Source organism: Cicer arietinum, chromosome 3 (genome assembly GCF_000331145.2).
Source record: "Cicer arietinum cultivar CDC Frontier isolate Library 1 chromosome 3, Cicar.CDCFrontier_v2.0, whole genome shotgun sequence".
Taxonomy (NCBI): Eukaryota; Viridiplantae; Streptophyta; class Magnoliopsida; order Fabales; family Fabaceae; genus Cicer; species Cicer arietinum.
This window is the reverse complement of record NC_021162.2, coordinates 74254714-74270370: the sequence shown is the minus strand read 5'-3', so window position 1 is coordinate 74270370 and position 15657 is coordinate 74254714. Positions and strand designations below refer to the sequence as shown.

Here is a 15657-nt window from a genome sequence, read left to right as displayed (position 1 = left end):
CATTAATTCTCCACAACCAATGAAATCTTCAAGTTGAAAAGTTGGATTCCAAATACCCTTTTCCTTTTTATCATCATCTAGCTTCTTATCTGTTTTCTCCTTAGAGTTAGAGAGGATATCTCTTGTGCTCTTTATCAAGGCAAAGAACTTTTCCATTTTCTGCTCATCATTTTCTTCTTCATCTTCTAATATTTTTCTCTTCCTTCTTTCTCCTTCCATGCTGCTCAATTAATGTATTAACACACTAGCTACCCTATGACTATATATATTTATATTTATATTTATATATATTTGCCGTGCAGAGGAAAACAAGAATAATATCGAGAAGATTATACATGGAGCTGCTGGCTGAATTTTTATATTTATACATCTCAATGTCTATCAAATAAGACGGTCAGATAATTAAATTTAATTATATAATTATATAATTAGCATAAAGACACACTCTACTAACTTTCAAGTTGGACAACAAACAAGTAAATAAGAGTCCTTCATCTCTTTTTCTTTTTCTTTTTCCATAGTCATATGATCAAACTCAACGTGAGTTTCGTTTTACTTTTTAAAGAGTTAAAATTAATTTTAAAAATACAAAAATAAATTATGATACGTTTGAATACAACTAAATATATTAATTTTATTTTTTTAACGAGTTAATTGTAATTTAAAGTTATAATTTGTACAAATATAATTTATACATTATAATTATTGTTTAATTTATTTTACGTTAATAATTATTGTCAACAAATGAAGAACGAGATTGCTTGTTGAATTCTATGAGGCTGAAATTTATCCGCGTTTGATTTATTTTGATTATTACTATATAGATAATATTGCATTGACAAATATTCCAGTGAGGCTGAAAAATAAGTATTGAAAGAGAGGGTAAAATGGTAGTTTGATGTAGATGTTAATTTGTTTGAGAAAATTAAGCATTAATTAAGAAGCATCTTCCTTCATCCCATTGCGTAATATGTCCACCTTTATAATGTTATATATATGACCGTTTATTGAAGCATCTTGCTGGTAGATGGTTCCACTCAACAAAATACTTTATGTAGGTCACCATAGCATACATGGACCCCACAAAACTAATAATCAACGGAAATTTAATCCTTAATGAATCATTAGTGTATCAACACAAAATCATCATCATCGTATTGAAATATTTTTCTGAATTTCATATATAACATGCATGCCAAATGAGATTTTTATTTCATTGTTTATGTTCCCAACTTGGATTTTAGAAAGTAAAAAAAGGAGCAAATAGTAGTTTTTTTTAATTAATTTATTAAAGAATAGGGTTGCATTAGTAGACCAATTTCAAGTCTACGCGACCAAAAGCCTATGACTACAGTTAATTAAAAAGAATTAAAATGATTTAAATAGGGTTGGTCTTATATGACTTCACTAAATAAATATATGCCGCTTTAGCAAGTGACGTACAAATTAATAAATATAATTAGTTTTATATTGAAAAACGAAATTACGCATTACTTTGCAAAACTATCCTACATTTTTGTAGCAAATAAATCCCTTTTAAAGATAGAGTAATAATTAGCAAGTAATATTTCATCTGAATTCAATTATAAGTAAAAAATATGTACTTTTATGCATTTTAAATTAAAACGGAAATTTAGTTGTATTCTCTCTTTTCTCTATTGTTTTTTCTTTTTTCTTTTCTTAATTCAAATTTTTAGTTTAAAATCATTTTTTTAATTTGTTTTCTTTCTTTTTTATTATTTAAATGAATAAATTTTATATATATTTAATTTTTTTTATTTCGTCGTTGTAGTACGATATTTTTTATTTTTTGTCTTTGTTCAAGTGTTGGTTTAATTTAAATTGATAGATTATGTTCGATCTAATAAAAATTTAATCAATGACTTTAGCGTCTTGAACTTTACAACTTTAAAAATATAAATATTTTAGACACTTCAATCTTATTGTATATGCACGTTTTATTCTATTTGTAGATATTTTATTAATTTATGCGGCTAAATTACATCTGTGGTCCCTTAACTTAATTTCAGGTAACACTTTAGTCCTTTATCTTTTTTTTTTCGACTTGGTCCTTTATTTTAATTTTAAGTGACAATTTGATATTTTATGTTTTAAAATTTCAACAATGTTATCCTTTTTTATACAAAAATTCAAAAAAGAATTCAATCAAAACTCATAAAATTAATTATATTCTTCAATATAATATAAATTCCATCAAATTCGTAACGCAAATTTTCAAATAAACTCATATTTTCATACTTTATTTGATATTGTTAGGAATAAAGGACTAATTCGGAAGAAGAAAAAAAAGATAAAGGACTAAAACGTTACCTGAAATTAAGTTAAGGGACCACATATGTAATTTAGCCTATTTTATGCTATTAACTTGAATTATGTTAGTTTGTTTGCAGATTCATCTTTTTTTGTTTTAGTTACTTTGAATTATATTATTCTCGGTCGATATAAGTTTTATTAATTTAAAATACTATTTTTAGTAAAAAAAAATAATAATTGGTAACTACATTTAACTTTTCTTTTAATTTTTTTGTAAAAAACTAAAATACATTTACTAACTTACTCTTAATTAATAGTCATTTCATCACAATATTAAAAAATTAATAATGATATTTTTGAAATAATAACATTAAATATGGGTTAATTCGTTGATATATTTGTTTATATTTGACCTCAATAAATGTAATCACTTTTTAAGGAAAAACATTATTATTAATATTATTTTTTTGGCAGAACATTATTAGTATTGTAAAAACAACAGATAAGACATTTTTTTTGTTTATGTTAAAATGAGTTATATTGTGGGAGGAGTAGTTGGGAATTATAATATTCACCGTCATCACGATACTTAATGTGAGGAAGAAGCGACACAATACTTTGATCAGGGCAATAGAATTATGTCAGATTTGTGTTGCTAGCTCGTCATGGATGCAACGACAACCCATGATACTGATATAGCTGTGTTTCCTATATTCATATTACTCGACTTAATTATAAACAAAAATTTAAATTTTAAACTAAAAAATTAAGTAGATTTATTTTTGTTTATAAATAAGAATAAAAGGAATACGTATAATTTTTATTACGTTACTTTTATTTATATTTAAAATTTAAAGGAGTACAGTGGTATCTATAAGAGCTGAAGTTATCCACGTGCCATCTTCTCTTTTACCACGAAATTGTAGAATTATAAGTGATGGAAAACTACTTTGAGTTAGAACTACGCCACTGACATTGTTGCAAAATATGTTGAGTTTTATTTTTGTTCATTTTTTGGTGCTAAGTTAACATCATTAGAGAGATATTTCAGAGAGAGAAAAAAACATAATTAGAGAGATATTCATAGACTTCATTATCCTACAGGACCAGCAATTGACCTACTCACCACATACACAAGAAGAAGAAGAAGAAAATCTCCAATTAGATGAGTGTATAAAGAGGTATATATAAAATTAGAGCATGCTTGATATGGAAGGAAAGATCCACCAAAATTTGAGGAAGCCATCTTGTTATCATAGAGAGGAAATAAAGCTTTGCTTTAACATAAACATTTTAACTTTGAGGATAGGTGGTCATCTAACTAATTGTAGTTAGGAGTTTCAATCGTTGTATCTTCTCTAACTTCCTATTAATACAAAATTTAATACAGTAAAATACCTTAACAGCTTTTTTAAAAATATTCGTTCAAACTTTTCTTCTTTGAAAATGTTAAAATTTAAGTGTGAATGTTTAATTTCACATCAACTAAAAATAAAGAGAATGTTGAATATAAAAAAAATGATCTACATACCAATTACCTTAAGATTTTAAATTGAGATTCAAAAAATTTTAAGAACCTTAAAAGTTTAACTCATTGTTCCTTGTGAAAAGGAGATAACCAATATATCTCTATTAATTTAAGGTTTTAAGTTGAAATGTCAAAGACAATTTATTTGGCCTTCGTTGGGAAAATAATATTAGGAGGTTTGGAAAGGAATTCTAACATAACCACACATTTATGCATTTATAATGATCATCAATGTTTGACTGCGTGCAACTACGTGCTTCTATAACTGCAAAATTAGGCCTATAAAGTGGCCTATCAATAGAATACTCAAATGACTTAGTTGTTGGTTGGTGTCTGGGAAAGGACTACCTTGAATTGACCCGAAAAATTCCAACATGAACTAGAATATTATGAAGTGCTTAAGTCCCACGTCCCATAGTATGGGATGTTCAAGTTTCCCAAGACACTAGAATAGCCAAGTCCTTATAAGCCTTTTTCTCTTTCTATTTAGTTTATTTTCTTCCATTCTCCTACCAACAGTCAGCCAAAAATTATAGTGCTAGTTACATGTTTAAATACATTCCAAAATACTGCTTATTTCAAAGTCTCAGCCAAGGAGGGAAGTGCTATTCCTCTACCCAACGGACACCATGTTTCGCCCAGAGGTAGTATGCCCCAACTGGACCACGACCCCCCAACTCATAAAGCTCCACTGATATATGGTCCTTGTCTATCTCATTTAGAATTGGAGTTAAAATGTTCCACGCCGCCGCAAGCTCATCGCTTCTCATAAACAGATGGTTATCCCCATCAATGACATCAAGCAGAAGATGCTCGTATGAATCCGGCACCTCCATGTTGTACCTAAAACATTAATGAAGAAGCACGTATACATGATTTGTAGCATTTGGTCAAAGTTTGATGCAAATAAATATTAACTCAACATGGAAGTGCTTACTTGTCCTTGTAAAGTAAGTTTAATTCTGAAAAGTCCAGTTGTAAGCCTAATCCTGGAACCTTGTTGTTAACTCTCACCAGAATAGCTTCATCGGGAACATCACGAAGAATGAGCTCGTTTGTGGCACGGTCAATATTGTGCCCGATGCATTCATTGTAAACATTTCCTGGAACATTTCGAAATTGAATCCGTATCTCCATTCTGCATTAATACAAAATTTTGAACCTTAGTGAGAATGACACTTGAACCACTAATTTTCAAACTATGTCTACATAGGTCGCCTATAAGTCATGTCCTTAAACGGATTGTTGCATGCAAGCATATCCATAAGAAACTCTTAGATTTCAAATATTTCTTTTATGTAAGACCTGGGGGCAGGGAAGGAAGGAAACAATCCTTTTCCCTTTTATTTGAAAAATTTATCAGAGTGGGAAACATCATAATCGTTGCAATTACAAGCTTGATACACTCCCCGGCTAGAAGACCTAAACTCACAGCAATAAGAGGAAATTACTGGAACAGTGATAGTCATGCCATGGAATCGAAAATAAATATCTAATCTAGTACATATCTAACTAAAATTGACAAAACAATAATGTTTTTTTACTGGTGTTTGACGAGTCCCAGGCCTGTTTTAACCAAAAATGGTACACCGTCCCATCGTGCATTGTCAATGTATAGCGCAGCTGCAAAATATGTAGGTGTAGGGCCATCTAAGCACTTGTCAATTTTGTCTCTGTTACTTGCTTTATATTGGCCAAGAATGACATCCTTAGGCTCCAATTTGCGAATTGATCTTAAAAGCTTGGCCTGAAAAAAAGCTAATTACTAGCGCTACTTGGTGATAAAACGGAAATCATGCATCTTTCAATCTGTCATTTGTAACAAACCACCTTAATATCTTATGTTGTCCTTAACAACAATTATATATTTGTGTGTTTGTTGTTTAAGTATGGTTAAGTACATTTTAGAGTAAATTCTTATAATTTTTCATTTTTTACATGTCAATTTGGTAATTTTTCTTACATTGTTTCTTTATTTAGTAGTGAATACATGAAGGAAATGAATTAGTAGAACCCATAATTCACTAAAAAGCACACTATGGTTTTAGCACTCGAGCACCAGCACCTATTGCACATTGGGAAAAAGGCACCTAAGTTGGTTAGTCACTAAAAAGCACACTATGTCCGGTCCTGGACGTGAAGGGTGTGTGTTCAGAGTCTCACGTTGGATGAGATAAAGCCTGACAAATAGTTAATAAGTGGTGGGTAGTTCCTATGTTGTCAACCCCGACGTGATCCTGCACAATCCCGCTATCCCGGTGTGATAGAGGAGCTGGCCGCAACGCCATCGACTGGAAAAACGCGTTCAACAGTAGTGGCACTCCCGTCCATGAGTCCTGCTATCATCGTGACTCGTTATCCCATCCTGACCCGCTATGGACCAGTTCTAGAACTTTTTCAAAAACACAAGTTTTTTTCATTTTATTTTTTTAATTCTTCATTAAGGGTATCTAGGTCATTCTGCATCCACTTAAGCCCTAATTTTTTATTATTATAAACTCACAAAGGGGTTGGTTCAGCATCGTTATGTTCTTTCTCATTTGTTTCGTTCTTTTTGTGACTCTGTTTTGTCTGCTCTGTTCTCTATTTTGTTGATTACAATTACTATTAGAACTTGCTCTGAGGATTGACACCTGCATGCAACACCTGCATGCTTCAAGGTGCTCCACAGAGCCACCAACACCCGAGTGCTGGAATTTCACCACCTACAGTGAGATAGTTATTATTGTCTGACAGTGTAAAAGGACATAAGGATGAATCTAAAAAGTTATAAAGTAAAACGACTGAATGAATCAGCAAATGAACAGACTACAGGGAGAGTACAGTGTAGCTTAAATGGGAAGGAGGAAGTCCTTACTGTAGAAAGACAGTCATATCTTCATTTCCTTTACAATTTAATCATGGAGTTCACCTATTTTCCTTCTTTTTTCTTTAATCATGTTTTAGCTAAAATTCTCTAGCTGGAGTCAAGATGAATCTAAATTCTGAATAAACATAACTCATATTTGAAGTAAATTCAAGCTTCTTCTCTAATCAAATTATCAGTGTTATTCTTAATGCATTTTTGTGAAGTAGTTGTTCATGAAATGATTGGATGATATGATAATGCATAATATAATCACCATTATTAGCATAGATCTAGGAATAAATGATTGCTATGTCTGGTCTTCCCTAAATCCCATCTTACTCTTCAAGCCTTTTTCAATTAAGATTAATCAAAGGAATTAGATCATCCTAAATTACTAAAAAAATATTAATATACTAATGGAATCTGTTATCGACTTAAAATTAGGAATTCAACCATCCTTTAAAGGTTAAGAGCTTGAAGGATTAAGGATCAAATTTAACTTTTAAAAAGATAAATGCAATCAAACCCTTAGCTTCCTCTCTCGTTTCTTAATATTGTGTACTGTTTGTCTTGCATTCATTTTACTTAATACAAAAAACAAGTACTACTTTTAATTGTTTGCTTTGATTCCATTTATTAGAACTCCATTAATCCATTTCACATAATATCCAAACGGCTTCAATACATGACATCAATCATCATGGCAATGATGCTTTATATAAACTTCATTGCTTATTCAACTCAGCAAGTTGTTTGAGAAATGTCACTAAGTATGTTATAGAGTTTATAATCTGTATGTGAGTACCTTTTCATTCCGAATATCTTCTCCATCAAGGCTGATTGGCGGTTCCATGGCAAGCAATGCAATTGTTTGGAGCACATGGCTGTGAACAATATCACGGATAATCCCATAACCACCGAAATACCTGCATGGGTAACAAAGGAAAAAAGCCGAAATCATATCACCGACAAATACATGTGGACAATAATTTTCTCTATGCATATTCCATAAAGAATGACACATTGCATTATATTTACTCAAATGAAAATACAACCACCATGATCACCTTCCTGGATGCACAGCCAAGTCCTCCGATAAAATGACCTACAGTAATTTCATTAACAGTGTGATTATAAACGTTAGATTTCAAAATAGACATTTGGATTTTATTAGTTTAGAAGTTCAGGGATGCCGGTTGGATTATACAAGGGGAGGCTGACCTGCACATTATGTATGTAATTACGATTCCACAGCGGCTCAAAAACTAGATTTGCAAACCTTAAAACTGTGAGGTTTTCAATGAGATTCCTTCCTAGAAGATGATCAATCCTGACAACAGATTGATGAGCATCATCAGTTGATGAACAGTATTTCTGTGTGTTCAAGTGGTTCATCCATCTGTGTCTTTGTCTACATGAGCTTAAGGATGTGAATGGGAGAGGAAGGAATAAATACCTATATACTTGCTTTTCCTCAAACTTCGTAAGAAGATAATGCGTCAGACTTTGGGAAGAGAGAGCATCAAAGCCAAATGGCTTCTCAATTATTATGCGATTCCATCCCTTTTGTGTCTGAGCACTGCTAGCAAGACATGAAGCAACATCCAAAAGTGCTTCTTGTGGCACAGAAAGGTAGAAAATCCTGTTGGTTTTGGATCTTCCCTGAGGTAGATAATAAGCTGTAGTAGAATCGAATATGAAAGGGCCAACAGCTTATAAAGAGTTTACACTGCCGGAACTCATTTGAGAAGAAAAGCGCTACTTTCATACATACTAGTGATATTTTTTTAAAGCTACCTCAATCTGCTCCATTCTGGCATTTAGTAAGGACAACCCGTGTTTGTTGTCGTAACCTCCGTTGATGTAATATGTTCTACCAAGGAAAGCGTCTATTTTATCCCCACAATCCTGCCTGAAATTGGAAAATTTTATATTTCACATTAACGTAAAAGCTAGAAATATCATACAGTATTGACCAAGTACAGGGAAAAATGAAAATGGACTTAATTAATTCTCTCTCAAGCCAGAAAGCTGTGTAGCTTTAAGTTTCAACTTTCAAGTGAAATGAACCAATTTAATTAAAAATTTGGAATTTGGTATTTACACACATAAAAATGTTTACATGTAAAAGTAAATTTGCTTTAAGATTTTATCTGCTATAAATTGGGAGTAAATTTTATATGTAAGATTCAGAGCAAACCACTAAAGATTTTGTCTACGAATGGAAACAATATATAGAAGGTACTAATTTGGGAATTGAAAAGAAAATCATACTGGTGATCAACTCGACATGTTAATGTTGAAGCTATAATGGACCGTAGGTCTTCGTCAGTTATATTCTTCCTTGAATACCCAAAAATGGCAACATTCTGCAGACATGCAATATATTAAAAATTGAAAAGGGTAAACATTCACTAGGAATGTCATTTTGCATAACTAAGATGTTCCAATAACAAAAAATAAAATAAAATTGGAATCACACATATCATCTAAGAATCCAATATTTTATGTATTCATGAAAATGGAATTTGAGGGTGGAAAAAAAAACCACAAATGAGTTTGTGTAGTAGGCGTGGATGATTCACTTCTGTTCAATGTGATTTTAGGATATTTGAAGTGAGTTTTTGAGTTGCATGCAGAAGAACTCTTAAGTGAAGGAAATAAAAATCAAGAAAAGTTGTTGTATTGTACCTCAGGAAAAAAGCCACTATAGTAGAGTGCAAATAAAGCTGGAAAAATCTTCCCCCTTGCCAACTCACCAGTGGCTCCTATGACAGCAATACACAGTGAAGGTTCTTTACTTACATCCATGGGAAAGGCCAAGGAACTTGTTTGCAGCAAAGATGGAGACTCCACTGAAGAAGTTACCTCACTATCTGTGGGAAAAGTGATCAAAGGTAAATTCTAAATAGACTACTCCTTTTTTTTCTCACATCAAATAATTTTTTTTACCCATGCATCTTATCACATCTCAGCATATAGATATCTTAGAAATATAACAAACTGGCATCATCATAAATATGATTTGGTTAAATCCATGAGTAAAAAAGTTCTACAGGCAGTACATAGAAATTAGTAACATAAAAAAAGAAAGTACATCGAAATTAATCTCTTAATCTAATTTTGTATTTGACTAAAACCTCTTATAAATTATAATCAATACCAAATTTCAAAATAAGAAACGCTTAGAAATTTTAAAACAATTAAAAGTTAACACACCGCCAGCATGAGGTACACGAGATGAATCAGAAATTGATCCTTTTTCATTTGATAAACCTGTTCCTATATCATTATTAAGTCTGTCAAGTATCCACAGCTTGAAACCACGAAATCTTCGACAGAAGGTAGAACCTCCAACATTCAGTACAAGACGACCACCACTTGATACTGAATTAAAGCTATTTGATGCACTCTGCAACAATTAACAATGGAAATCTCAGTTTCCAATTCAGAATTGAGAGCAAAAATTTCGAAAGGGAAAAAAATATATCACCGTACCGTGATTGTGTGAAGATTTGAGCATAGATGTGTTGGTCTTGAGAGTGAGAATGATAGAGAGGTTGAAGAGAAAGAGAATGACATTACTACTACTATGATCAGTGTGTTGTGATTACTCTTTGAAGTCTGAACTATGAATGGAAGTCTTGACTGAGCTTTTTGCTTCTGACATCGTCATCATGTCAACGTAGACGGTTGTATTTGGAGTTTCGTGGTTCTGGATGTAGTGGATACACTCTCTTTGAAGCTAAACTGCGCCACTTGGATCACCTCCTCGAATTTCAGGTATTGGCCCAAATTTATACTATAATCCAGGTTTAACAGTCACAATTAGTATATCTTTTTATTAGGAATTCAGAATTGTTTAACAGTCATTAATCTTCGTTGCAGATTTTATAAACAAGTTATATTTGATCTAATATGCATTATCCATTTAATTATTTTAGTCCCCTAAATGCATTATGGTGGATTATTTTGTTAATGGATTATATTACAGAAGTTAAAGTATATTTTAGTTAACAATTTGTATAATTGAAAGTAGTAAAAAAATTACTAATGTGATTCACTATTTACAAATATGGTGTTGTTTTTATAGTTGCATGAATGTAAAAAATAGTTGAGTTATTTGAAACACATGTATAAAACATTAAATGAACTTCAATTTAACTAAATGTAACATAATATAAGATGACAATATTGCTTAAGTAAATAAAATATAAAAACATAATGCAATAAATTACAAACAAAAGGCAGTTCAGTAATTGATTGAATTCAACAAAATGATTGTAGTTCAAACTACAAACACATCCTACAAATAAGTTGAAAAATATACATTGTTTTATAATTAAAAAAAGGAGTTCATTAAAAGGAGTCAATTATAATTCTCCAATTTTATCACAATAGCAATATTTTTCATTCAAACATACATTATTTTTTAATTCTAATTTTATAGTTGCAAAGAAGTGTGGTTGTGAAGATGGTATAATTATCTACGAGATATATTGATGAATAAATAGACAAATGATGTGAAGGTGATTTAAAATGATAGATAGGCGGACAAAAGAATAAAATAGACATTATAGAATAAAAAGAAAAAATCGATTAATGTGATAATTGATTATGAGTAAAATAATAATTAGTACAAATCAAATATTATTGAGTTATCAATGTAATATTTATTTTTTATTAAAACTTAATAGATTCCATCCAAACTAGTGAAGCTAATTATTTTGACTTCTGACATAATCTTAAAATCTTAAGTTATAATAAAAGTGAGCAACACGAGAAACTATAATGTTATGATAATCCAGTTTTTACACTAAACTCAATTTTCATTTGTTGTTCTTATATTTTTTTATTAACAACATGATTATGATTAAACAAAAATATATTGATGCCAATAATTAATATGGGAAACTTATTTACTTGATAGATTTTAATAGTACTTTTTTACATTAAAACATCTAAAGTATTCAATATAAATATTATATTTATTTCCATATTATCATTATTATTATTATTATATATTTAATATTTCATATATTATTTTATTATAATAACAATAATTTATTTTTATTTTGTTTTTTGGTCAACAATAACAATTATTTATATTCGAGATAAAAAAAACTAACGGATTGGATTCTTATCCGAAGCCCAACCCAGTTATTTTAATGAGGCCCATCAATTCAGCAGCTCCATCGAAACAACAAAACGCAGCCGTCCAGCCGCTGCCACTTTGCCCTTGCACCACAACACAAGTTGAAGTCCCACTCAACTCAACCGCCCGGAAAACCCAGCCGGAGTTGCTCGTCGGCCGCCACCAACATTGTCAAAGATCGTTCAGGTTTTTCATTTTTCATTTTAAGTTTTTCGGATTTTCCTTACCCTCTTCCTGTTGCGCGCGCGAGAATGCGATTCCAGCGCACCAGTGAATTGCGTCTCAGCAGAGCAGAGCTCAACTCCGCACTGCGATTCCGCGTTTGCACGCTAAATCAGAAAGGCGCGATTGACAACATAACTTGAGTGAAAATTATTCTTTACAGAAGTAAAAATACTCTTTAGGTTTGTAAATTGAATTAAAGTTAAAATATATAAAAGTAATCCCTTCAATCTTTTTGGGATTAAATCTTTCACTAGTTTTGCATTCCATATATCAAGTTAGTTCCTGCATTTATCCAAGGTCCTAAGAAGGTGCGATTGTTCGTTAATATTGCTTAGTATAATATATTTTGCTGTTATTATATGTTATCGTTGTTTAATGTTCATTGACACTGACACATAGTAGTTTCATATTTACGAGGGCTATTGCTTGCACAATTTTTTCTTTTATTTTGAAAATGATTTTCTCGTTGAAACAGGTAGTTTTCCAAATTGTAAATGTAAACTTTTTAATAGCTTATTAGTAACTAATAGTGTAGCTGAACGTCATAAATTGGAAATAGTTGTACTTGAATGACTTTTTCATTCTATCTTAATGCATTTCCCAAATGGCTTGAATAGTTCTTTGCTTATTTATTCTCCCCCTTTTCTTAACTTAAATTATTGGTTCAGTTTTGTGGATTCTACTTCCAGCGACACAAACCAAAAAGACATAGTTAATTGTCACTTAAACAGTTCATAGAGAGTGAACTGTTTAATGCTAGTCAAATTACTTGCTTGCCAAGTTGTTTAAATATAGTCCTTACTTATTTCCAAAATCATGATTCGTCGTATCCATGTTATATTTGTAGTTCCAAAATCATGATTACTTGCTTTGGGGAATAGAGTAATCTATTTCATTTTGGTATTGATTTGCATTTTGTTCGGTTTTGTTTTGGTTGCTGTGTGCCGAACTTTTAAATGTATTAAATTAAAACACAAATTTTCTGGTTCTAAACTGTTTTTAAACTGGTTTAAAAATAACCGATTTTTGCCAATATTCTCAAAAACTAAGCTGAAATACTCTTTGTTTACAATTAGGTTTGGTTTATTGACCATGCACACCCCTATTCGGAGGTGCCTGCAAGCGTTAACGCGCAAATCACAGCCAACGTTATGTCTCTTCACAGACCCATCATCTATCCGCTCACTCTCCGTGGCGGCTTTTCCCAACGATAATATTTCGTCGCCCCTTCCCAATTTCACCAATTCCAAATGCATCTCTGCTTTTAGACAATGGTTCCACCCACGCTATTTCTCATCTTCCAAACAAGATGATCACGTCAAAAATGATGTTACACATGATGAAGAAGACGGCGATGAGGATGATGATTATGATGATGATGATGATGATGATGGAGATTATGAAGAAGAAGATGATGATGAAGATTGTGTTTCTGTGTCAAGTAGGAAAAAGGTGTACACGGCAGAGGAGAAGGAAGCAGAAGCAGCAGCTATTGGATACCAAGTGGTGGGGCCCCTACAAAAGGACGAGAAGGTTTTTAAGCCCTATGAGCCTGCGTTCGCCGTTGTTCAGGTTGGGTTTGCAAACTGTCTGATATGTATATCAATGGTCCATTTTTTGTTTTCATTTTGGTAACAGGTTTTTCTTCATTTGGTTTAGATTGGTTCACATCAGTTTAAAGTGAGCAACGGGGACAGTATTTTCACTGAAAGATTGAAATTTTGTGAAGTGAATGATAAGGTGAGTGATCCTTTTGTTTGCCAAGTATTTTGGCTGTTATTTGCAACAGAAAAGTATCAATCACGGTTTGTTAGAGATAGTTATAATAACATGGTAAAAGTAAAATTTTCATTGGAATTTATAGGACCTGGGATATTGTACACTTGAATGATACTGAGTGCTAATAAGCTCCGTGTTGTATAGATGTGAATGTTAGGATGATTTTGACTTTTATGAATACATAAACAAATAGGGAATGAATGCATAAGAGAGAAAATCAAGTGGCACGTATGGTACCAAAGATGGTAGAATATGGTTTTAGGCTATTTGGAGATGTTTCGAGAAGGCCTCTAAGAGCATCATTAAGTAAGTAGGTTAAATGGAGGGTAATTCAATAGTTAGAGGTAAAATTAGACAAAAATCTAAGTACCAAACTATTAGTAAGGGCTTTTAGATTTATAATGTTTGCAATTAGACATGATTTACAATGGAATATTTTGGGGTTACGTGATCCATGTAAATCTTATTAAATTCTAAACGGTGGCTTGTTTTGTGTAGTAGTTATTTTTCTTTGTTATGGATTAATGAATATTCCATTGCATTTTTTTGGCTCATTGCAGTTGATTCTGAATAAAGTTTTGTTGCTTGGATCTGCTAGTCAAACAATTGTTGGCAGACCCATAGTGCCGGATGCAGCTGTTCATGCTGTTGTTGAGGAGCATGTAAGTGCAGAATTTCCAGTTACAAATAAATTGATATGCACAATCAACTTACTCATTTTAGGAGTAGGAATGGGATTGTTTTGAATAGAGTGATGATTCCTTTTCAGTTTTAGGCTGCATCTACTCTAGTTTGCATTTGCTTCTCTTTCCACTCTATGTTTGCAAGCATATTGGAGTAGTGTGAAAACTTTTAATGTCAGATTTAATGTTTGGGATAATCTTTTAAAATTAAAATATTACATGAATCTCGTTGGTCTTGTTTTTTTTGTTTCTTTTTATTTATAAGATTAGAGGGAGTAATTTGTGAAGGATGATCTATTATCCTCCTCTTTGCAAACAACTTCTTTGTTGTAATGAATTTAATCTTATTCTGTAAAAAGAGAATACAAGTTCATTTCAATTTTCAACTTGGAGAGCATAAAGATTGATTTGAAGGGGAGGATTGTCTTTCTTTTTATCTATGCATTTGCACATGTACTCATTTTTCCTTTCTATCAGGCACTAGATGCAAAGGTAATTATTTTTAAGAAAAAGAGAAGGAAGAATTACCGAAGAACCAAAGGTCATCGTCAGGTACGTTGAAAAGCAATTATTTAATCAGGTGTTGTTTTATAACAAATTATTGATATTAATTCTTCTTGATGCATGGTTAACATTTTCAGGAGTTAACCAAGTTAAGGATAACTGACATACAAGGAGTTGAGAAACCTCAGATCGAATTGACTGAAAAGCCTTCAAAATCTGCTAAGAAGGAACAGGAAAAGGTTGCAGTTAGTGCTTAAAAAGGATGTACCCCTCCTGGCTGTGTCCGGTAATTGGTATCTTTATGTCTGAATGAGTTTTTGATGAAATGAGAATGGATTTTATTACTGAGAAAACTCCATTTTCATCTGGAAATTCTTAGTTGATGGAAGTAGTCAGCCATTCACTAGATAGTCAGGTTTTGTAGGAATGGCTTCGCAAAATTTTCCTTTTCCCTTGTAATGTTGGATTTAGTGCTTTTGTATTTGAGCATAAGTCAGCTTATTCTTAAATAAATAGGTTTCAAGGTATCAAGAAATTTAATATTTTATTCTTGGTTAAAACATGAAACTGTATAATGCATTGTACCTGCTTGTGTCAGAAATGAAGTTACTCAAACTTCATTATTAAGGAGAAAAGTGATTCTGATTCAAATCCTACACGA

The 15657-nt window shown here is 31.7% G+C and overlaps 2 protein-coding genes across 2 annotated transcripts; one reads left to right on the top strand and one right to left on the bottom strand.

Annotated features, from left to right (window-relative positions):
* Window positions 1–3991: 3991 nt before the first annotated feature.
* On the bottom strand, window positions 3992–10425 carry LOC101503278 (inactive glucose-6-phosphate 1-dehydrogenase 4, chloroplastic). The gene is made up of 12 exons (XM_004494464.4): window positions 10149–10425; window positions 9870–10062; window positions 9342–9526; window positions 8925–9019; window positions 8448–8562; window positions 8107–8312; window positions 7872–7980; window positions 7718–7755; window positions 7456–7576; window positions 5347–5549; window positions 4740–4940; window positions 3992–4645 (listed from the first exon to the last, which is right to left on the bottom strand). The coding sequence occupies exons 1-12, from the start codon at window positions 10230–10232 to the stop codon at window positions 4408–4410; spliced, it is 1788 nt and encodes a 595-aa protein (XP_004494521.1). The 5' UTR covers window positions 10233–10425; the 3' UTR covers window positions 3992–4407.
* A 1375-nt stretch (window positions 10426–11800) lies between these two features.
* Window positions 11801–15652, top strand: LOC101502952 (uncharacterized). The gene is made up of 6 exons (XM_004494463.4): window positions 11801–11991; window positions 13107–13602; window positions 13690–13770; window positions 14370–14471; window positions 14970–15044; window positions 15134–15652. Exons 1-6 carry the CDS (start codon window positions 11819–11821, stop codon window positions 15251–15253), a joined length of 1047 nt encoding a protein of 348 aa, XP_004494520.2. The 5' UTR covers window positions 11801–11818; the 3' UTR covers window positions 15254–15652.
* Window positions 15653–15657: the final 5 nt, after the last annotated feature.

What these genes read in the sequence shown, in the direction of transcription:
- LOC101503278 (XM_004494464.4), bottom strand. Translation starts at nt 10,232, where the DNA reads ATGTCATTCTCTTTCTCTTCAACCTCTCTATCATTCTCACTCTCAAGA. An exon ending in TTGGCTGTGCATCCAGGAAG is followed by an intron (nt 7,577 to 7,717) that starts GTGATCATGGTG and finishes TTACCCATGCAG; the next exon opens with GTATTTCGGTGGTTATGGGA. An exon ending in AACTTACTTTACAAGGACAA is followed by an intron (nt 4,646 to 4,739) that starts GTAAGCACTTCC and finishes TTAATGTTTTAG; the next exon opens with GTACAACATGGAGGTGCCGG.
- LOC101502952 (XM_004494463.4), top strand. Translation starts at nt 11,819, where the DNA reads ATGAGGCCCATCAATTCAGCAGCTCCATCGAAACAACAAAACGCAGCC. An exon ending in TTTGTGAAGTGAATGATAAG is followed by an intron (nt 13,771 to 14,369) that starts GTGAGTGATCCT and finishes GGCTCATTGCAG; the next exon opens with TTGATTCTGAATAAAGTTTT. An exon ending in GAACCAAAGGTCATCGTCAG is followed by an intron (nt 15,045 to 15,133) that starts GTACGTTGAAAA and finishes TAACATTTTCAG; the next exon opens with GAGTTAACCAAGTTAAGGAT.